Below are 20,137 nucleotides of genomic sequence, written 5' to 3' on the forward strand. Positions count from 1 at the left end.
ATAATGTGTTTGCTGGTGGAGTTCCCAAATGTCCCCACTGTGTCATATTGCCTCTCTGCCCCAAGGAGAGGAGGAGCTGCTGAACACCATGGGGCCATGCCTGCATTTTGGGGTGCATTGCCTTGCTCCTGCTCATGGGACACTGGTGCAGATGCTGCTACTGATCCCATAAGGGGGTCATGGCCATGGTTCCTGCTGCAGAGCCCAGCACAGCCCCTGTCCTCAGCTCTCCTGGCTCAGCAGCCTTGCTCCTGAGGAGGAGAGTGGGGGGGAGGGCTGGGGGTGGCTGGCCCCAGCGATGGGAAAGCCAACGGGACCCCAGACATCCCCTCCCCCTGCCTGCCGGCTTGGCCAAGCTTAGACTGTAAAAAGAAAGAGCTGGTACCAAGGATAACATGCTTTGCATTCCTGCGCTGTCTCCAGGGGAATTTCGACTGATCTACATGAAAAATACTCGCTACCCCTGAGGTCAAAGTGTCTGGAGGAAAAATTTCCGAGCGGAAAGGCTTGGGGCAGCACAGAGAGGAGCCACAGCCAGCGGCTGCAGGGTGCTGGGGTCTCACCTGCTGGCAGGAGTGTGGGTCGGTGACAAACGGCATCGTATCCGGTGACAGTGCCATCACTATGGGCACCACCAGGAGCCTATGAGCCCATCCTGCTGCCCTTGTCCCATTCCTGCCTCCCTTCCCTGCCTGGTGCTGGTGGCATCTCTGCCTCCCCCCGCCTGCAGCCTCCCTTGGCTCTCTCCTGGGGGTTGTGGGGGGCTCATTGCTGAGCCCACATTCCCTCCCCACCACCCACCATTTCTATTTCAAGCACCTCCAGAGCCTTGCTGTGCCTGTCCCATGCTATGGGAATGAGTTACGGGGGATGAGAGGCAGAGATGGGGGGAAATGAAGCAGTGGAGGGGAGGCAGCCAAAAACACTCAGCAAAGCCCCATTTCCTCTGAGTCACTGTAGTTAAAGCTGCAGCTTGTAAACCCAAAATCTCCCCGTGAGCTCCTTCAGCTCTGCTGGGAGCAGCAGTTGGGGCCACCCCAATGTACTGTGTGGTTGATGGGAACAGATTTCCAGGCTGCTGCAATGCATCCTCTGTTGGTTCTGCTCCTCTGTGGGATGAGCACAACCCCAATGGGCTGCAGGTTTCTCTCTCCAAGTGCTGCTGCCCACATCTGGAGATTGGGGCTCAGCCTGCCCCAGATTCACATCAGCATCCGTTGGCCACAACGTGGGCTATGTCACAGAGCTCATATAACCCAGCAGCCCGACCCAGGGGTGGAGAGCAGAAGGAAAGCAATGGGTTTGCCCCCCATTGCCCCCCCATGAGGATGGGGACAGTGTGGATGGAGCACAGTCCCACTGCACACGGCTCCTCTTCTGCTCGTGGCCAATCTAATAATTTAATTGCACATTTGAAAATAAATACGTGTCTGGGGTTGGGAGAAAGAGAAGGCTGAGGGATGAAAATGAAGAGGAATTTAATTAAGGGCAGCGCTGGGAATGTCTGTACCACAATAAAGATAAGGAGGATCAATTGCTTCTTCCTACGATCAAAGAGAAGGGCTGGAGGGGGGGAAGCGGTGCTGTCAGAGGGTACAAAGTACAGCAGAGAGAGGGGGAGGTGGGAGGGAAAGGCACACAGGGCTGGGGGGGGAAGCAAGAGACAGCTTAGATAAGATTAGGAAATAATTGATGGTGCAGATCCCTGGGGGGCTGCTGGGACCTGCAGGTCGGACGGCGATGGGAGGAGGTCCAAACGATGTATCTGATTGCCTGTGAGTGCAAAGGAGCACCTTGATGTAGTTTTGCAAGGGCTGAAGCTGTGGGTCCCAAGCTGGGGGAACCGATGCCCATTGAACGCATGCAGCTCTGCAACCCCCGCCCCATCGCAGTGTATTGCAGGCAGCCAAGTAACTGTGCGCTGCAATTCTTCCAGGTGCAAAAAGGGAACGCTCACCACGGAGCTGCCAGGAGGCCCCATTCCTGCTCGTGGTATTTGCATGGGGTTGGGACATCGTTGCCACGTTTGATTTGCATCCCCAGGTGGGAACCTCCTGCAGCGCTGCTCTGTGTGTGCGAACCCCAACGCCCAGCACTGCCACCAGAAAAACGGGCTCCTGCCTCGTGCCTCACCCCTGTGCAAGGAGCCCAACCTGTGCCCCAAGCAGGTGGCTCAGCCGGCTGGGGAGGGCGGGCAGGGCTGCAGCTGGCAGGGAGACAGCATGGGCTGTGACAGCCCTGCAGCTCCGCAGGAGTGCTGCCAGCTCCCTGCTTGCTTTGCACGGGGCTTTCAGGGGTTTTGTTGCTGTGTGGCAGTGCTCCGGAGAGTCACTCGGTGGGCGATGCCAACCTGTTTGCTCCCACCCCATGGCCCCCTGTGCTCCCTCCCGCTGATGCATTAAGGAAGCGTTGCAGTGCTGCACAACCATCCAGATGTCACCGGGGTGGGGGAAATGTTGGTCTGCCTGGGGGGAGGAAAGCACTACAGAGGGATCTGGACTGGCTGGCTGGATGGGCTGAGGCCAATAGGGGTGAAGTTCACCAATCCCCAGTGGTGGGTGCTGCACTTTGGTCCCAACAGCCCCACACAGCCCTCCAGGTGTGGGGCCAACAAGCATCATCCTTTGAGGCACTCAGCAACCATGGAGATGTGACATGTGGGGACACGGTGGGATGGGTTGGACTTGGGGATCTCAGATTCTATGGTTCTATATATTGATTCATAATGATTCTATGGCTCTATGGTTCTATTCCTCGCTCTCCTGGGGAGTGGGAGCAATATTTCCGGATGCCGCTCTCTCCTTTTATTCTTTTCTTTTCAACCACTCCAGGCTGAGAATGGAAAGGCTTTCATGTGGGGATTTCTCCTCTTCTGATCTTCAAAGAAATCCAGCAATCAAACAGGTAATATTAAATTAAAAAAAAAAAAAAAAGCATGGCTTTGAAAACATCGCATGCAAAACGTCACAACTTTGTTGTGTTAATTGTGCTGGCACTTGAGTTAATGCAGAATGTCTCAGAAATAGTGCTGGCCCCCGGCCCGTGGTGTGTCAGACAGACACGGGATATCTGGAGCAGAAAACGTAGGGAGAAAACAAAATAACAGGAGATTTTTATGAGAAAGATGAGCTCTGTGGCTCTGTCACAACCGGTGATGACAGCAAATGGGTGATTGGGAAAGCAATGGGCGCGATCCCCCGCTGCTCCCACAGCCCCAGTGCTGCACTGCTGCCCCACGAAGGACACGTGTTCCCCTCCCACACCACGTCCCCTCCAGCCCCAAATATGGGCTCAGTGCATCCGGGCTCCCAGCACAAGTCTGGGCAGGATGGGGCCAGATTTGAGTCACTGTGCTGTGAGGGAGCGGTGCTGGGCTGGGCTCCCTCCTGCTGCCAGATCCCCAGCGCAGAACATCCTTCTCCTCCCCTCTTTTAGGACCTTATGGATTATCAGTGATATCACATGGGGCTCCTGGATCAGCCCCAGATGTGGGTGACCCTCCCCCAAATGCAGCAGCCCAGCATCGACCTGAAGGTTCCTACACCCCACACCCGACAAGCACCCTATGGGGCACTGGGTGAATCCCAGAGATTCGAATGCACTCCGGGGCTGAAAGCAGCACCTGCCCCCACTGCAGCCCTGGCTGCATCCATCCCCATCCCTGGGGATGCTGGCCAGGCTGGAGGCTTTGCCCTGCACAGCCACACAGCAGCTGTAGGTATCACTGCATGGGGCCAAAGCATGCAGGGAATGCGCAGTGGGGGGCAGAGAACTTCGTGCCCCACAGCGTCGGCCCTCTCCTGCAATGGGGACCTGAAATGTCTCTGATTTACTCGAGTGGAAACGGGAAATTGTTACCGTGCTTTAGAGAGCAATAAAAGCAGTTTCAATGCCGCAGCGGGAGGAGCAGACAAAGGAAACTGAGGGGAATGGGATGGAGAGGGGGGCAACTGCGGGGGAAGCAAAGCGGTGCTGTGCATCTCCAATGGGATTTTGCTCCATGGGAGGTACCTGAGAGCACAGCTCCTGCTGCCATCACCTGCACACAGCTCACAGACCTGGACACACTCTGCAGCAGCGTTGGGAAAGCAAAAGTTGGGAGCTGTGTTCTCCTGGGTGGAAAATCCCTGCAGGATGCACGCTTTGAGGTCCCCATGGCTGAGGAGTGGGGTGGGCATGCTGCAGAGCCTGCAAATAAAGCTTGAGCACTGCAAGATGCATTACACCCCACAGGACACACACATCCACAGCCAAGTCACATTCACCCATCCTAGAACAAACCCCATAGCCACGCACAGCCTCAGCATCACCACCAGAGCCACAGGACCCCCTGGGGACAGCACACCCCAGCCTGGAGCATCCCCCAGAACACTGCGGTGGAAGAACAACCAGGAAAACAACCAACATGTGCCTTTTGTTTTTAATTTAATGTTGTTTTTGTTTGTTTTTTTTTTTCCTCTGGACCACGCTGTAGGAAGGAACAGAGCCATTGCCCACACAGCAGTGCAGCAGGGCTGCAGCACAGCCACCCCACAACCACCCATGGAGGGGGGCTGATACTGAGCTGGGCAAATCCAGTGCTGATGTAGTTTTACATTAACTCACACACGAGGCAATAAATAAAGAAGCAGCGCCTTATGAAAGGCGCTTTTTTTCTTTTTTTCTTTTTCTTTTTTTCTCCTTTCACCATGAAAAATTGGCATCAGAGCACCTTTTCAGACTGCGGTGTGGGGCAGCTCTGGGTTTCCTGCAGCCTCAGCTCATCGCCATCACAGTGCATGTGCTCTTCCAGTTGGTGCTTCATTCCAGTTGAGTTTCTCAGAGCAGCAGAAGGATGGGGCTGCACCACATTGCCAGCAAACACCAGCCTGCAGCCAGGACAGCCTCCTGCCTGCACCTTGCTACATCTCCAGTTGTTTGAGGTATATTACCTGCCCCATCTGTTATCTCGTGCAGCCAAAAAAAAAAAAACAGTGCAAAGAAAAAGAAATCCCACCCCTCCCCCCACCCCATTTCATCCCTCCCATGAGATGAGCCTGTCTGCATGGAAGGCAGCAGGGAGGGACAGTGTGGTGCCACAGAGAACACTTCTTCCCCTTAGCAGGAGCAGGGGGGGCAATGGGGCAGCTTAGGGCTTTGGTCCTTTTATCACCCCCTCCTCTCTGAGATGTGCACTCAGGGCATCCCCCTCCCCCCCCCACAACCCTATCCCTGTGTGCATCCAACATCCTCCTGGAGGCTGCAAAATAAATAGGGGGGAGGGGGGAGACACAGGGCAGCCCCCCTCCCAGACACAAGGAAGCCATGGGGGGAGAGGGGAGGGGTTGTGCCCCCCCCTCCCCACAGTAGGGACCATCCCAGGCTCAGGGACCCCATCCCTACAGCCATAGGGTGCCCTCAGCTCAGCTTCATGCCGATGGCCACGGCACGTCTGTACACCTCGGTGATGTTGTCACAGCTTTCTCCCAGTGCGCTGGGGCAGTGGGTCACGGTCCAGCGGCGCAGCCTGCGCCCTTCATCCGCCTCCTCCTCCTCCTCCAAGCACAGGAGGCTGTCAGCAGAGACGCAGCCCCTCATGGCCCCGCTGCTGCCCGGGGGGACGCGTGGGGGGAGGTCGAGCTGCTCAAAGGATTCGGTGGAGAGGATGCTGTCCTCGCTCACAGCGCTGGGTGGGCGAGGGCGGGGGGCAAGGGGAGCTTTGGGCAGGGACACCTCATCAAAGCATCCAAAGCTCTGCCTGGGGGGGCTGTGGGGCTCAGCACTGCTGGTGTATTTGCTGCTGTGCTTGAGGATGCCCTTCCGGCTGCTGGGAAGGACGGGGGGGCCCTGCTCAGCGGTGGGGCTGTCAGCAAACACATTGCTCTCAAGGTCCAAGCTCCCTGCATCCAAGACATCCCCGGATTCACAGCATTCCAGGGATGAGTAATACCCTGATTCCCTCTTCGGGGGCTTTTTTAGGATTCCCTTCTTGGGCACAGCCACAGGGACCACACTGCTGCCCTCGTTATCCCCCAGCACTGCAGAGGGTAGCACTAGGCTCAGCCCCACAGCAGTCACGTCCCCATCCTCACTCTTCGCCTCTCCCCCAGGAGCTGTTGGCGGAGGGATGGGCACCTTCTGCTCGCAGGAATTCCTCTTCTTCAGGATGCCCTTGGGCCGCTTGAGGATGGACTTGGAGGGGTTCTCCGGGGCTGCAGCCCCCTCCTGCAGTGCATGGGAGACATCATTCTCTTTCTTGGACTTCTTAAGGGAACGCTGCCTCTCCAGGGCCACACCAGGGATGTGCTGCTTGAAGAAGCACCTCACTTTGGAGCCGTTCTCAAAGAGGGGTCTGGAGGAGCGCCGTAGCCACTCGGCCACCGTGGCCAATGGGGATTCACTGCTCTCCCTCAGCAGCTCCTGCTCACCAACGGGCACACGGTAGCCCCAGTTGACCCACCAGTGTGTGGCGATGTCCTCAATGGTGGCACGGCGCTCCGGGTTCACCATCAGCATCCACCGGATCAGCCCACAGGCATCTGGGGGAGAGAGGAAGGTCAGGCACCAGGAGAGCACGAGTTGGAGGATGGAACGCGTGTCGTGATGGGGTCTGCCTACCTGACAGCTTCGTGGGCTCCCGGTAGTCCCCACTGGTGATCTGCTTGACCAGGGTCTTGTAGTCGTGGCCATCAAAGGGCATCGTGCCATGGACCAGGATGTAGAGGAGGACACCGAGGGACCAGCTGTCCACCTGCAGGAAGGATGGGGACCTTGAGGTGAGGGCAGCAGGACCAGGCCACCACCCCAGGTCATGGCATGGGGCAGGAACTCCCCCAGCTGTTTCCATCCAACCGCAACACCCCGTTAACACAGTTCTCTGCCTCAGGAGACTGCTACCCCAAAAGAGGTCTCTGCCATCCCAGCTCCTATACGGGGAGAACACCCAGAGCTGCTCCAAGTCCAAGCTGAGAGGCAGTGAGACCACCTCACAGGGCACCACGTACCTCTGGGCCTTTGTAGGGCCGTCCGTTGATGATTTCAGGTGAGGCGTAGAGGGGACTACCACAGTAGGTCTGCAGGAATTTGTCCTGCTGGTAAACGTTGGACAGGCCAAAGTCTGCAATCTGGAGAGAATCACAGAATCATCATTGAACGGCTTCGGTTGGAAGGGTCCTTGAAGGTCATCGAGCTGCAAACCTCTTCCTGTGGGCAGGATTACCAGCTACTACAATAGGAGCCCAGGGCCCCATCCAAGCTGGCTTTGAGCACCTGCAACTTCACAGCTCTTAGCAAGCAGCAAGGCTGCTGTCTGCAGGTGGAGCAGTGGCTCTATGTCCAGGTGTGACCAGAGCAGCACCACAGGGCTCTCCTCTGGCTCAGCTACAGCCACAAAGCTGATACGTGCTCTATCAGCTCTGCTAGCATGTGGGCACTCGTTATGCCCAGGACAGCCACCACCCAGGGAGCAGAAGGCACAGTCCCAATGACATCATCACCCACTGCACAGATAAAGCCCCATCCCTTTATCTCCAACCACTCTGACCCAGGAGAGAGGCACGGCCGTGGGGTGAAGCAGCACCTGGCTGCCCTGTGCTTGTGGGAATTGAGACTTTCACTGGGAAACAACTTCTTCCCCAGCGTGTCTTGTTTTGAAGTCCGCTTCAGACTTTGCCCTCTTATCAGCAGAGAGATAAACACTGATGGCTTTAACTCTGACGCTCTACCTCTGCAGCCTCTCCCTTTCAGTTGCAGATCACAGGGGCAGCCCTCTGGTCTCCATCTCTCAGCCTTGCTCTCTCATTCCAGGGCAAACAGCAGCAGCCTTCCCAGAGCCATAAGGACCACATGCCCTGGGAGGAATAGGGCATCACAACCCCCCACCCTGCGCCAGCATCCCTGAGCTCTTTGTTGAGTGAACCCCAACGTATGGCCAACAGCCCCTCACCTTGATGTTCCCACTGGCATCGAGAAGGATGTTCTCCAGCTTCAGGTCCCTGTGAACGATCCCGTTCTGCAAGAGGGGAGGAGAGGTGGGTTGAGCTCACAGGATGTTTGAGGAAGGGAAATGCAGCACGGAGAGGTCACTGCCGTTCGCGGTGCCGGCACAGTGGCGACAGCATGGGCGTTCACATCAGTGACAGCAAAGAGATAGCAGCAAATAACTCCGGCTGCTTGCACGAGGATGAGCTGTAAACCACGTCCTGAATTGGGTGCTGCTGTCAGCACCCCCATGCCACATCGGGTTCCTGCATCCACCCCAGCCCTGTGCCCACAGAAGCAGCCAGTACCCCATCCCCAGGGTGAGCAAAGCTGCGTGCTTTGTTGGATTTGCTAAGCCATGTTCCAGTCTGCACTGGGTTCAGGAGGTGCCTACGACCCCCTGTTCTTGCCACAGTACTCAGCACAAGGCATGACCCCAGCACAGCCTTACAGCACCCCTAGGGAGACCCCCAGTGCCCACCCAGCAGACAGAGCCCATCCCACAGCCAAATGGAAGAGATGCTGACCCAGGGCTCAGCTACCACCCTCACAGACAGCCCTGGGCGTCTCCCCAACACGGGTGGGACAATGCAGGGTTAGTCAACCTGACACCACAGCAGCCAGGCAGCACTTTCCTAAAAGCTGTCAGGGCACTTCCCCCGCAGAGGCCCGAAGGCACCGCACCCTTCAGATAAGGAGCGGGATTAACCCCGATTCCCAAGAAAACCCAACAGCCCTGAGCATCCCACAGCTCCCAGCCCAGACTGAACATCACCACCAGATGTGCCCCCATGGGATCTGAGCCACAGAGCCCCATTCACCTTATGGCAGTAGTAGACAGCCGACACAACCTGCCGGAAGAAGTGGCGAGCCTCCTGCTCTGACAGCCTCTGCCTCTCACTGATGTAGTCATACAGATCTCCTTTGCTGGCGTACTCCATCACGATGACAATCTTGCTACTGTTCTCAAACACTGAATGGGAATGGAGATGGGAAGCCACGGGGCATTAGGAGGGATGCTCAGAGCCCTACAATGAGCGGAGGCTCTGGCTGAACCCAACACATGGCATGCCTGCCTTGTGTGCATTGCAGAACGGGAGGTGCTGGGTTTGTGACCTGGAGGTCAGATGGGGACAAGTGGATTTTTTTTGGCCAGAGATGTGCTCTGATCCTCCAGGAGGAGGCTGAGACATGGACCTCCCATGCTTCACAGACCCCAGCTCCCAGGGAAAGGCTCGGAGGCACAGCCAGGCTTTGTGCGTTCCCACTTGCTCCCACTGTGCTCCACAGCTGGAGTGCTTTCCTCCTATTTGCAGAAAGCTGCCTCAGTATTTTTTAAATTCCAGCGAGCAGCAGCGTGACTCAGTCCTTGCAAACACCTTCTATAAACCACCAGCCAGTGTGCTTTTGTTTGGAGGACAAAAGGACTTTGGATACCTCACGTACACCACAAAGGTGGCAACAACACACACACACACACACCTGGCGCAGAGACAAACCCCAGGCACCAGGAAGGGCACAGCCACACTGCTTTGTCACCAAGGAAGTGAGGAGCAAGCTTCCAACTGGAGCAGCCCAAATCTGATCCTGAGGACTTGCCCTTCGGCTGCCATCCGCATTGCCCTGACAGCCTGGGAGCAGAGCCCAGTCCTGGCCATATAGCAGAAACCAGCAGCAGGAGCTCTTGCTGAAGTTGTGGTTTGGTTTTCCTATGCCCCAGGGAAGGGAAAGGATGGCAGGAGCAAGTTCTGCTCCTGCCTCAGGCTGCAGGGAGTCCCACTGCTTTGGAGCTTGCTGGTTCCCCTGCCATGGATTCCCCACAGTGAGCTCCTATGGGGTGAATCAGGGAAATGGCCGAAGGGAAAAGGGGCAGTGAGGAGGGAGCTCACCTTCATGGACGGCGATGATGTGGGGGTGGTTGAGGGACGACATGATCTCTATCTCCCTCCTGATATGGATAAGGTCCTGTTCATCTTTGATTCTGTCCTTCCGGATGGACTTGATGGCCACCTGTGAAGGAGGACACACAGTGATCACCCAGGAGCACCACATCATCCCACAGCAGGGCAAGGAGCACCTGCCCTTGGGAAGGGGCTCAGCATCACTCCCTGTGCCTGCAGCTCTTACAGGAGCCGAGTCCCAGCCAGGCTGGGCTGCAGCCAGAGGAATGTAACCTGCACATGGCTGCAGAGATAACGTCTTCTTGGGGTCACGGAAATGAAAAAAACAGGTTTTGTTCTCCTCACAAGTACTTATTTCAAGGAGCTGATTATGGAGAGGGAAGGGAATGTTTGGTGTGAGGGAGCAGAGGCAGAGAGCTCAGGACTGGGCTGACGATGTGAGCTGCGCTCCGGCTTCCATTGGCTTTTCAAGTTCTCTTCTAGGAGGAAATTGAAAGGGGAGGAGAAAGAAGAGTGAGTGCTGGAGAATAGACGCCTTCTAATCCTTTTTCAAAGGGGCTGAGGAGAAACAATGCGCTCCTAGGGTTGAATTTACAACTGAATCCAGCAGAACCTCTTTTTTTGTACCAGACAAGAATGCGGAACAGAGTTAATCCATCAAGGGACCCCCACTCCAGGTCTCATGGCAACAAGGAGGGGGCTGTAGGGAACCAACAGGCCCAGCTGCACAGGGTCCCTTCTCCAGGTGGTATTCAAGGCTTCTGACATTGGTCCCTCTGGCTTAGGGGAGTCAGAAACCCCACTGGCAGACCCAGGCTGACACACATTTGCCACGATAGCAGAGCTGAGCAGAGCCCATCGCAGCCCCAGAAGCCAGCAGATGCTACAGCAGCGAGATCTCAGCTGCCACAGTGCTGTCTTCATGGTGTCTGACTCTGCAGCAGCCGAGCAGAGCAGATTCCAGCCACGGGAGTTCAATAACCCAGGCATGGGGCGTTGTGCAAAACAATACTGAAAGCAATACTGAAGGCACTTCATAGCTTCTCGAAACCCAGGTATTCCTTGCCAGAACCTTCGCTCTGGGTTAGCAGGTTAAAGTTTAACAATTTTCGCTCCAGCTCCTGATTACGTGACCCCCATGCAACGCAGGCAAAGCCTTTATGCAGAGAATCCCCTGCTCCTGCTTCCCACCTCCCTGCTGCCCCACTTTTCTCATCTGCTAACCCTCAGCACCGCACTTTGGGGTGCACACAGACTGAGACGCTCACGCTGAGCCTGGACTCAAAGCCAGACTTGCTGCCAAGAAAAGACAAAGCAGCCGCAGGGTGGGATGCCTCAGGAGATGCCATTGGCAGTGTGTGCCCTGAGCAGGGAACACTCACACTTAGTGACCTTCACCAGCAGGTTTAGTGCTTGCAGAGCCCCAGGGCTTCTCCTAACGGCACACAGCAAGAAGCCACTGCTTGGGTCTCACCAGAGCCCAAACCCACCATTAGAAGCAGTGCCTGATCCACCCATCAGCCCTCAGGCTTCTCACCCTTCCCTAGAGGTACTGAGCAGCTGTTTTGTCCCAGAATATCCCCTCCCTAACTTCAAGGTGCAGCCCTTAGAGAGGGGAAGGCATCCCAGCAGTGGGGATGGCAGCTCCAGGGATACAGGAACACAACCAACACCCCCTGCTCCATCAGTGCTATGTGAAAAAAATCTCCTGCAGGAAACAGCCCCGCTGTCAGAGCCCTGAGAACTCCCGAGTACTTTCCAAGTCAAAAAGGCTTTTAATTAAACAGTTTTTTGGGGGCAGAACAGGTATTTTCAGCAGCTGCTGAAAGATGCATTAAGCTACAACCCCAGGCAGCACTTCAGAAGTTGTTCCAGATTGCAAGTGCTGCGTTTCATGCTCCATGAAATATGGATTACAACGCACTCCGGAAGGGACAGGGGTTCACCCTTTAGTGGAGATCAAAGGAGGCTTTGGTGCTTTGGAACACTCCAGGTGCTGCCTTCCCCCAACGCTGCACAAACCCACAGATCCATTCCTGAGCCCACAAGGGCCCCCTCCAGCTCCTGGTTTGCCTTGGGCTGGGGAAGCAGGCTGGAAGAACTGTGGGATGGGAGGGAAAGGACCAAATGCTGCCCTGGCAGCAGGTGCAGGATGCACTGCACCACCACAGCATGAGCCTTCAAAATGAAAAGCACGAGGGGGTAGGGCAAAAAAATAAACAAAAATAAATAAAAGAGACAGAAAAGAAGGACAGCCAAGCAGCTAAGAAAAAAAGTTCAATATTCAGTGTGTCATCTGTGCAGTTTGATTAACCAGAGGCCAAAGTCGTGCACGGAGCAGCTGCAGTGCTGCTGTAATGTGGGATCTGCACAACCCAGGAGGGGTAACCCAGGAGCAGCAGTGCCTGCTCACACCTCGGCCTTTGGGAAGTGAAAGCCACTTAGAGAAGGAACAAATATCCCAGCTTGGGATAAGCCTAAAGATTAAACAGGTCCGGAAATGCTGAGTGGTGCAAGAAAGAATTTGTGGGAAGAGGAGAGATTTGTGGTTAAGCCTCCTGTTCCCACAGGGCCGGCTCGCTGCAGTACTAGTTAGTCCAGCCTTTGACTATCTTTGGCACTTATAGAAGAGCCACTGGTGTGTGGATTTGATTTGCATTATAATGGACTTATGCTACCAGACAAACAAGTCTCTGTCCTAAGGGGCTTCCACAGGTAGGAACCTTTTCCAGAGGCTCAAAGATCCACTGCACAAGCTTTGTTTGGTGCAGAAAGGGAAAGCCAGGGCTCCTCATCCACCCCAGGGATGAGATCCTCCCAGGCTGCTGGGTAAGGAGCAGCATTGCAAAGCCCTGGTTATGCAGCAGCATCAGATAGGGGAATGGAAACGGCAGATCTGACTTAATGAAGAGCCGTTGGAGAGGAAAACCTCTCCAGTTCACAGTTGTTTTCATTGACACGCTCCAGGGGCACGCTAACCAGCCGATTTTACACCCCCGTGGTGCTCAGAGCCTTGCTGCTTGCGTACCACGGGGTGCCTGAGGCTGGGCTGCCCGAATCACACCAGGTCTACGCTCGGGGCTGAGCTCTGCATTGCACAGAGCCACTTTCTTCTAAAGGGGCCGAGCCAGCTATTCAGTGAATGACGACTTCAAGCGGGCACTCAGGGCTCTGAGGGGCTCAGCTTTGCTTGCACGCCACCGAGAGTCAACATGTAAAACCAACTCGACACCGGGGCGAGAGGAAGGGAACGATCCTTGAGACCGGAGTGCGATGTTTGCTCTTCCACATCGGATATCTGCAAACCCCTCTCACCCCAGGAAGCCCGACTGGGTCAAGTGGGCGCGGGACACCGCAGCCCCCCGGCTTCTGCCCCTTTAGGGCGGCGCTCTCCCGGCACCGGAGGCTCCGTAGCACCGCTGCGGTCCCGGTTATACAGGCGGGGCAGAACCGGAGTCGGTACCGCCGCACCGGAGTAGCGAGGACGCACCGAAATAACAACGGAGAAGCGCAGGACCAGCTCTTACCAGCTTGCCGGAACGCTCCCGTGCTTTCTTCACCTTCCCATACGTTCCCTTCCCCAGCGTTTCCAAGAACTCATAGCGATGCTTCAGGTTGTGTTTGTGGTGATGCCGTTTCACCGCCTGCTTCTTCATCAGCGGTCGGGGCGATTTAATGAACCCCTCGACCAGCGAGGTGCCCCCGGGCCCCACCGCCGCCCGCTCCATGCCGCGATCCTTCCCGGCTCCGCCGCCCGCCCCGCTCCTAAATGCGGCTGCCCGACGGCCGCGCCTCCCTTCGCCCATTGGCCGCCTTGCAGCCCGCCCCGCTCGGCTGTCGGTGCGGGGGTGGGGGGGCCACGGGGCTGGGCAGGTGCAGGGGGACCCCCGGAACCGCTGGGATTAAAGGGGGATGGGAGGGGGCGTGGAGACGGGTGCGGCCGCGGAGCAGATGTGTAAAGGAAACAGTTGGGTGGGATGAGAAGGGAGAAAAGTGGGGTCCCGCGTAGCTGGGATGAGCTGAAGGTGTGCAGAAGAGGATGTGGGGTGATGGTTGTAGCCAAAAGGAGAGGAGGGGGGGTCAGAGTGGGTGGGAGGGCGCGCAGCAAAGCGCCCGGGTGCAGGAGGAGGAGAGATGCGTGGCTACGGGGAAGGGATGCACGGATGGACTCAGCCACACACACAGAACAACGACAGATCTGGCTTTCTTTCAGAATAGAAACCAACCTACAACCGCGTACTGAGGGCAAAATGAGGGAGGAGAGTCCAGAGAGGCGAAGCCACGGACCGGTGCTCAGCCCTGCGTGCAGTGAGCAGGGATCCGTGGGAGGAACGGAATGTTTGCAGGCTGCCCCGATACAAATTCATTGTCCGGACGTTTCTGGTTAACTCGGCAGCACCTCCCCGTGTGGTCTTTTTCTTTTTGCCCCTGTGGTAACTCTTTGTTTTGAGATATTAAAAGAATGCGATGATCTCTCAGTGAAGCCCAAACAAAAGCTCTTGCCCAGTTCTGGCATGTGTGAGGACACACCGTATCGATGGAAGAAAGAGATAACTGCGGCATTACTCATCAGAGCCGGGTTTTCCCATCGCTTCCAGCAGCTCGGGCCAGACGGGGTGAGGCAAAGCGGGGGCTCATGTGAAGGATGAGAGCACAGCCCCGGCCCCTCGCTGCAGGCTTTGTGTCCCTGAGCACAGAGATATCGGCTGTGCCATCCCGTGTCTGGATGAGAAGCCAAGCAGAGCTCCTGGACTCGCAGGCTGGGTACCAGAGTGCTGGGTTTAGAAAGGTGCTGTTGAATGCATCCATAGCACAGCCATAGAAATGGATGCTGAAGTCGAGACGTGGGACACAGCCGTGCACATCCCTGCAGCCCCAGGACTCAAAGTATCTTGCTCCTTTGGTTTGTATCGCCAGTGGCTGTATGGAACCTCATCAGACAATGGAGCAAAGGGCTTTTTGCAGATTCCCACACTTCCTCTTCACCCCAAAGCTGAGCAAACCTCGATCCCTGGTTTAACATCAGCCATCTCCCACCTGTGCTGGGCTGGGTCGGGTGACCCGATGGCATCCTGCACCAAAGCAGAGTAGCACCGATGAATTATTCACAGTAACAGGAGCTACATTTCGATCTGCGGGCGGCCAGCAGAGCCCATAGGGGAGACAAACAAAGCTCAGATGAGATTAACTAAATTGCTGTAATTTCGATGTCAAAGTAAACAGATCGGATCCTGGTCAGGCACAGCCCAGAGATTGCCGCCGAGTGGAAGGGGAAGAAGCAAAGCTCCCTGTTGCAATAGAGCACAAAATATCTCTGGTGGAGGTGAAAGCTCCTGCACATAGCCACAGCTGTAGGATCGCTCAGGGTTTGCCCAGCGGCCCAGGAAGCACTCGAGCACGATTTAGCCTTAAGCACACGTTTAATGTCCTCTTGATTTACAAGGATGCCTTCCAGAGGCTTTCCCCGGGATGAAAGGAAATGACTCGGGTTGCTTCTCTTTCTGTTTCTAGCAGATAAATTCCTCTCCGCGGTTCTCCTCGCTGACACTCAGCCGAGGTATGCTTTTGTTCCAGGCTCCCTCAGGAAGCCCTTTTTAATGGAAATGTCAAGGGACACAGATCTAAGTCGGCTGGAATCCGCCGATAAGGATCCCTTATTGTGGCCTTCTGCATCACCGCTGCTTCCTCAGCAGTGGGGAAACCCACGGAAAATCCCCAACCCCATCCACAGCCGTCCCAGCTGTGCTCCCTTTGCAGCAGCACAGAGCGCTGTGTGTCTGCTAACACCGACATGAAAGTCAGGCAGGAATTTGGCTCTGTGTCAGGTAAACCTCAAAGCCAGTCTGATCGACCCAGTGCTTCGTAAGGATGAGAGCTTGGTTCTCTTCCAGCCTGCTAGGCTTTATTATTATTATTATTATTATTATTATTATTATTGTTGTTGTTGTTAGCGTTTGGATTATTATTTCTTCATTTTAAATAGATGTTACAGCACTACCTGTATTAGAAACATCCTTGTCGTGGTCGGAATATGAAGATCCACGTACAGCAGTCAGCACTCGGATAGGGAAAGGTGCCCTGCCAGGCGTTACAGAGCCAGAGGCAACAAAAAGGCCAATGATCGCCTCTCATTAGCGGCCTCCCGCTGTGGGGCTGCTCGGGTAGATGCGGAACCCATCCCTCCTCCAAAAACACCGAAGAAAGGGGTTTTGCTCTGATCTTCCCCGCTGGGCGTCCCATCCATCAGCAGAAGAAGGGAAACGCATTAAGCAGCAAACGGGAGCCTTTGGAAAAGGAATTGATGACCTATCGAATCCCATGACTGCAGCACAAGGGCCACCTCTGCACCTGTACCTACCGCAGCTGCTGGTTTCTCACCCCCCATCCCCTGCTCAGGCCATCCGAGCCTGGCTCATTTCTCCAACCATCCATCCTGTTGACTCTCTGTGTCAGTTTTGTGCCCAGGATGGGTGGCTGGAGGATCGTTCTGCACAGCACCATTGGTCCCATAAGGGGATGCTGAGCATTTCGAGCTCCTGCTGCGTGCAGTCACGGTGATAGCAGATGTGCTGCAGACAGGGATGGGTCATGGAAAGCACAGATCCCACCCCATCCAGCCAGACTGAGCAAAGAAAAATGCATTGCTCTGAGCAGCTTTATGTATAGAAGTTTAAGAAGTGAAGAACATCAAGAAGAGAAATAAAAGTAGGGGTAAGGGCTGAGCAACCAGCAATGGGCTGCCCATAGGGCTGCAGAAATGCTGAGCTGTTTCTAACAAAAATAAGCAAACTCCCCCCCCAAAAAAAAGGCTTTCACGCTCAGTGCTGGAAGTTTTTGCATCTCATGGTTGTGACTCAATGCCTACTGCATGTGGGCACAATGGGAGGCTGTGTTTGCTGATGGCTGGGCAGGGATGTCACTGGGGCCGGGGAGCTGATGGGGACACAACGGTGACAATGACAGATGGATCCCAGAGCCCAGTGGAGGAGCTCCATCCCCAGCTTTCTCAGTGGATGCCCCATCCCTGGTGGCATTCAAGGCTGGATGTGGCTCTGGGCAGCCTGGTCTGCTGGTTGGCGACCCTGCACATAGCAGGGGGGTTGAAACGAGATGAACATTGTGGTCCTTTTCAGGTCATTCTGTGATTCTATGATTCTATGAAGTGGTATGGCAGCATTCACACACAACTCCACACTGGATCCCCATTTGGGAAGGGTCGGCTGATGAGCAAAAGGAGCGCTGACCCCAGAGATCATCTCCCTGTGAGCAGGAGCAGAGCAGCACACTGCTGTGCACACTACAGGTCTGACACAAGACACAGGAGCTCTGCAGGCAGATCTCAGCTATGCAGCCAGATATATGGGAGTTTGCTTTCAAGAAGTTTCCTGTCTGTGCAGACAAAGCCTGCTTGAGAACAACAGCGGCGACGTTCGTTGGCAACAACACCAGCTCAGCAATCAGCAGCAGCAGCACTCAGTGCTGGATCAGCCCTCCTTTCAGCAAGCACAACTTGGGGTATTGGGAGTTCAGATGGGGACACGGCAGCAGTCGGCTGCACGATTTGCTGAGTGCCATTCAGAGCTGGAAAACCGCAAAGGCTCAGCTGACAACGGCTCTCCAAGGCAGATCAAATTATCTGTGTATCTTAGGAAGGAAGCCGGGTCGTAACCCACTTATTCCTAAAACATTCCCTTTGCAGCACCATCCACGACAGCCACAGCAACCTCCGGGCCAGCTTCAGCAAATGTGCTTTGTCATCAGCAGGTCTTCTGTGCCAAAACCTAAGCGTGCATTGGCATCTTAATTGGTTGTCAGTGTCAGACCGACAGCAGCGGTCCTCCCGATGTGAGATGAGGTGAGATGCATTGAATTCCTGTCCTTGAACAATGATCACTGATTGCAATTTGCTTTCGGCCACTTTGGGACGCCCTGCCCAAGCATACCAGGCGGGCTGCTCAGGGAGGAACGAGCAGCCAGGGTTGTGTGCTGTCACCTGGTGCATGTCTGCTGCTGGTGGAGCTGTGCGGTGCATGAATTGGAGCATCCCTGCTGTCACACGGTGGTTCAAGCAGCAGCAGCAGCAGCCTGCTGGGTGTTGCAGCTGTGTGCAGTGCTGTCAGAACGCAGCACAAACCCAGTTGGGATGCTTCTGCTGGGCTGCTTCTGCAGAACTGAGGGCTCATCCTGCTGTACCTGTTTCTCACAATCCAAAGCCCCTGGTTGGGTCACGGGGCTCCATGCTGGGGTTTTGCTCTGTCCCTCCAGCCACACTGGAATCCATCTGTGCCGGAGGTGGAATAACCAGCATCACCCACAGGAAAGATGCCATGTGCATCTGGGGAAAGAAAATTTGCAGCTATCCAAGCCAGAATGATCCATGGCACAGCTCAGCAGCGTGAATAGGATTCAACCACACACACCATGTGCAGCAGCATTAAATCTGCTCAGAGGAGCAGAATTCAGCCCTGTCACAGCAGCTGTGAGGCGCTGGGACCAAGAGGCAACGCCTGCTCACGGGAGCACTGGGGGAGATGCATAATGTCCTTTTGACATCGAGTTATTTGCAAGATCCTTTGGCTTTTTTCTCACGTAGAGTTGCTTGCTAACTCCCTTGGATCTGCTGGATGCCATTAGCACAGCCCTGGCAGCCCACTGGAGCCCCCCCACCAGCAGGGCAGGGTCACACAGCAGCAGGTGCTCCTGGCTCAGCCCATGGATGCCATCTGCCGTTCGTGAAGCACCCAGAGAGGGAGGCGAACAGCTCAGCACTGCTCAACCCGAACACCCACAGCAATGCCTTAAACACAAACCAACCCCATGCATGGAGAGTGCACCCGAATCACCTCCCTGCTCCCCAATCCTGGCCCACCGTCACCTCCAGGGCAGGCACAGCCCTCTTGTTTTGTCATCTCCTGCAGCCTCCTGTTTCCCACAGCAGCAGGAGCAAAGCAGAGCTGCAGGATGCAAGGTACAGCTGTGGAAACCATCCGAGGAGAGATGGAATCCTCCCACCCGTGTCTGGCAGCGTGCTGGAAGCAGTGAGTGCCAGCACTGAGCTGCTGAGGGATGGAGAAACCCACAGGGTTTCCCCTGCTCCTGTAGGGAATCTCAGCCCACAGAATGGATGTGGGATTTCCCATAGCTGAGAGCAGCCAGGGAGGGGACAGTGCTCTCAGAGGAGGCTGCAGATGCTGTGCTTTGGATGCTGAGAGCTGTGATGCTGCACCGGGGCAGAGCTTGGCATACGGATAACTCACTAAGTAACCATAGATGTGTCCCTTCCCACTCCTCGCTTACCTCTCTGAGTTAAGAAAGCCATTTATGACCCACTGATAAACAGCAAACAATGTTTTTTAACGGGGAAATCACAGCTCCATCAGACACAGAGATCTCTAAGCGAGCGTTAGCTGGGAGCACAGCAAAGTGGAGGTGATTGGAAGGGTCTGAAGGCTCTGCAGCTCCTTCCTGAACACAGCCATGAGGAAAGCACTCCCACGGTGAGCGCTGAGCCCCACAGGGCGGCTGCTGCTGGCTGCAGACAGTGGGATTGGCTCCGTAATGAGAGCTGGGTTTCGCTACAAAGCGGCTGACCCAGACCTGCTCCTTGCTGTGCTGCTGCTTCAGGAGCTCCTCTTTCTCTCCCTCTCTATATGCTCGGCACATCTCCAGCTTTGATTACTGACCGTCTCCATCTCCCCCCCCCGCCTCGTCCCCGCTCGCTGACATCTCTTCATTAAGTCGTACGACGGGTTTATTCCCATGGCGCTGCTTTGTCTGCCTCGCTCTGCAGCGTTTCTGGAAGGAGAAAGCCAAGGAGCAGCCCCCAGCTGTGCTGCAGGCAGACAAAGGCAGCGGGTCCCTCCTCCCCTTGCTCCAGCTGAACAAAGGCAGCGCGGTGCCCAGGTCCGGAACCCGCTGCAATAACCAGGGGATGGGAAAACGGGGAGCATCGGGCTGTGCAGTGTGTGGGAAAGGTTCCTTGAGGACAAAGGAAAACACTCCGTTAACTGTTAGAGACTCTCAGCTGTGCAGAGGCGGCTGAAACAGAGATCTGCTGTGCCGGGAGATGCGGGGTTTGTGCTGGAAAGGGAGTTTGCTCCCTCCCATCCTCCTCTGCTTCTCAAAGGGATTCGCTACCCTGGGATCAGCACGCTGTGTGCATGCAGAGTGAGCGCTCCCAGCCCCAAATCCCCCCAAACAGAGCAACGTTTCGGATGCAGAGCTCCTTCCTGCTGTTTGCACAGCCTCCCGAAACGCAGCGCCTAACCAAACAGAGC

At 55.7% G+C, this 20,137-nt stretch overlaps 1 protein-coding gene across 1 annotated transcript; it reads right to left on the reverse strand.

The window, feature by feature from the left end:
• Positions 1 to 4,408: 4,408 nt before the first annotated feature.
• On the reverse strand, positions 4,409 to 13,641 carry NUAK2 (NUAK family kinase 2). The gene is made up of 7 exons (XM_010724211.3): positions 13,388 to 13,641; positions 9,849 to 9,969; positions 8,781 to 8,932; positions 7,925 to 7,990; positions 6,984 to 7,103; positions 6,598 to 6,730; positions 4,409 to 6,518 (listed from the first exon to the last, which is right to left on the reverse strand). The coding sequence occupies exons 1-7, from the start codon at positions 13,586 to 13,588 to the stop codon at positions 5,398 to 5,400; spliced, it is 1,914 nt and encodes a 637-aa protein (XP_010722513.2). The 5' UTR covers positions 13,589 to 13,641; the 3' UTR covers positions 4,409 to 5,397.
• Positions 13,642 to 20,137: the final 6,496 nt, after the last annotated feature.

This window comes from Meleagris gallopavo, chromosome 28 (genome assembly GCF_905368555.1).
Source record: "Meleagris gallopavo chromosome 28, MGAL_WU_HG_1.1, whole genome shotgun sequence".
NCBI lineage: Eukaryota > Metazoa > Chordata > Aves > Galliformes > Phasianidae > Meleagris > Meleagris gallopavo.

What these genes read in the sequence shown, in the direction of transcription:
- NUAK2 (XM_010724211.3), bottom strand. Translation starts at nt 13,588, where the DNA reads ATGGAGCGGGCGGCGGTGGGGCCCGGGGGCACCTCGCTGGTCGAGGGG. An exon ending in CTGTCTACTACTGCCATAAG is followed by an intron (nt 7,991 to 8,780) that starts GTGAATGGGGCT and finishes CCCCTCTTGCAG; the next exon opens with AACGGGATCGTTCACAGGGA. An exon ending in ATGCCAGTGGGAACATCAAG is followed by an intron (nt 7,104 to 7,924) that starts GTGAGGGGCTGT and finishes GATTCTCTCCAG; the next exon opens with ATTGCAGACTTTGGCCTGTC.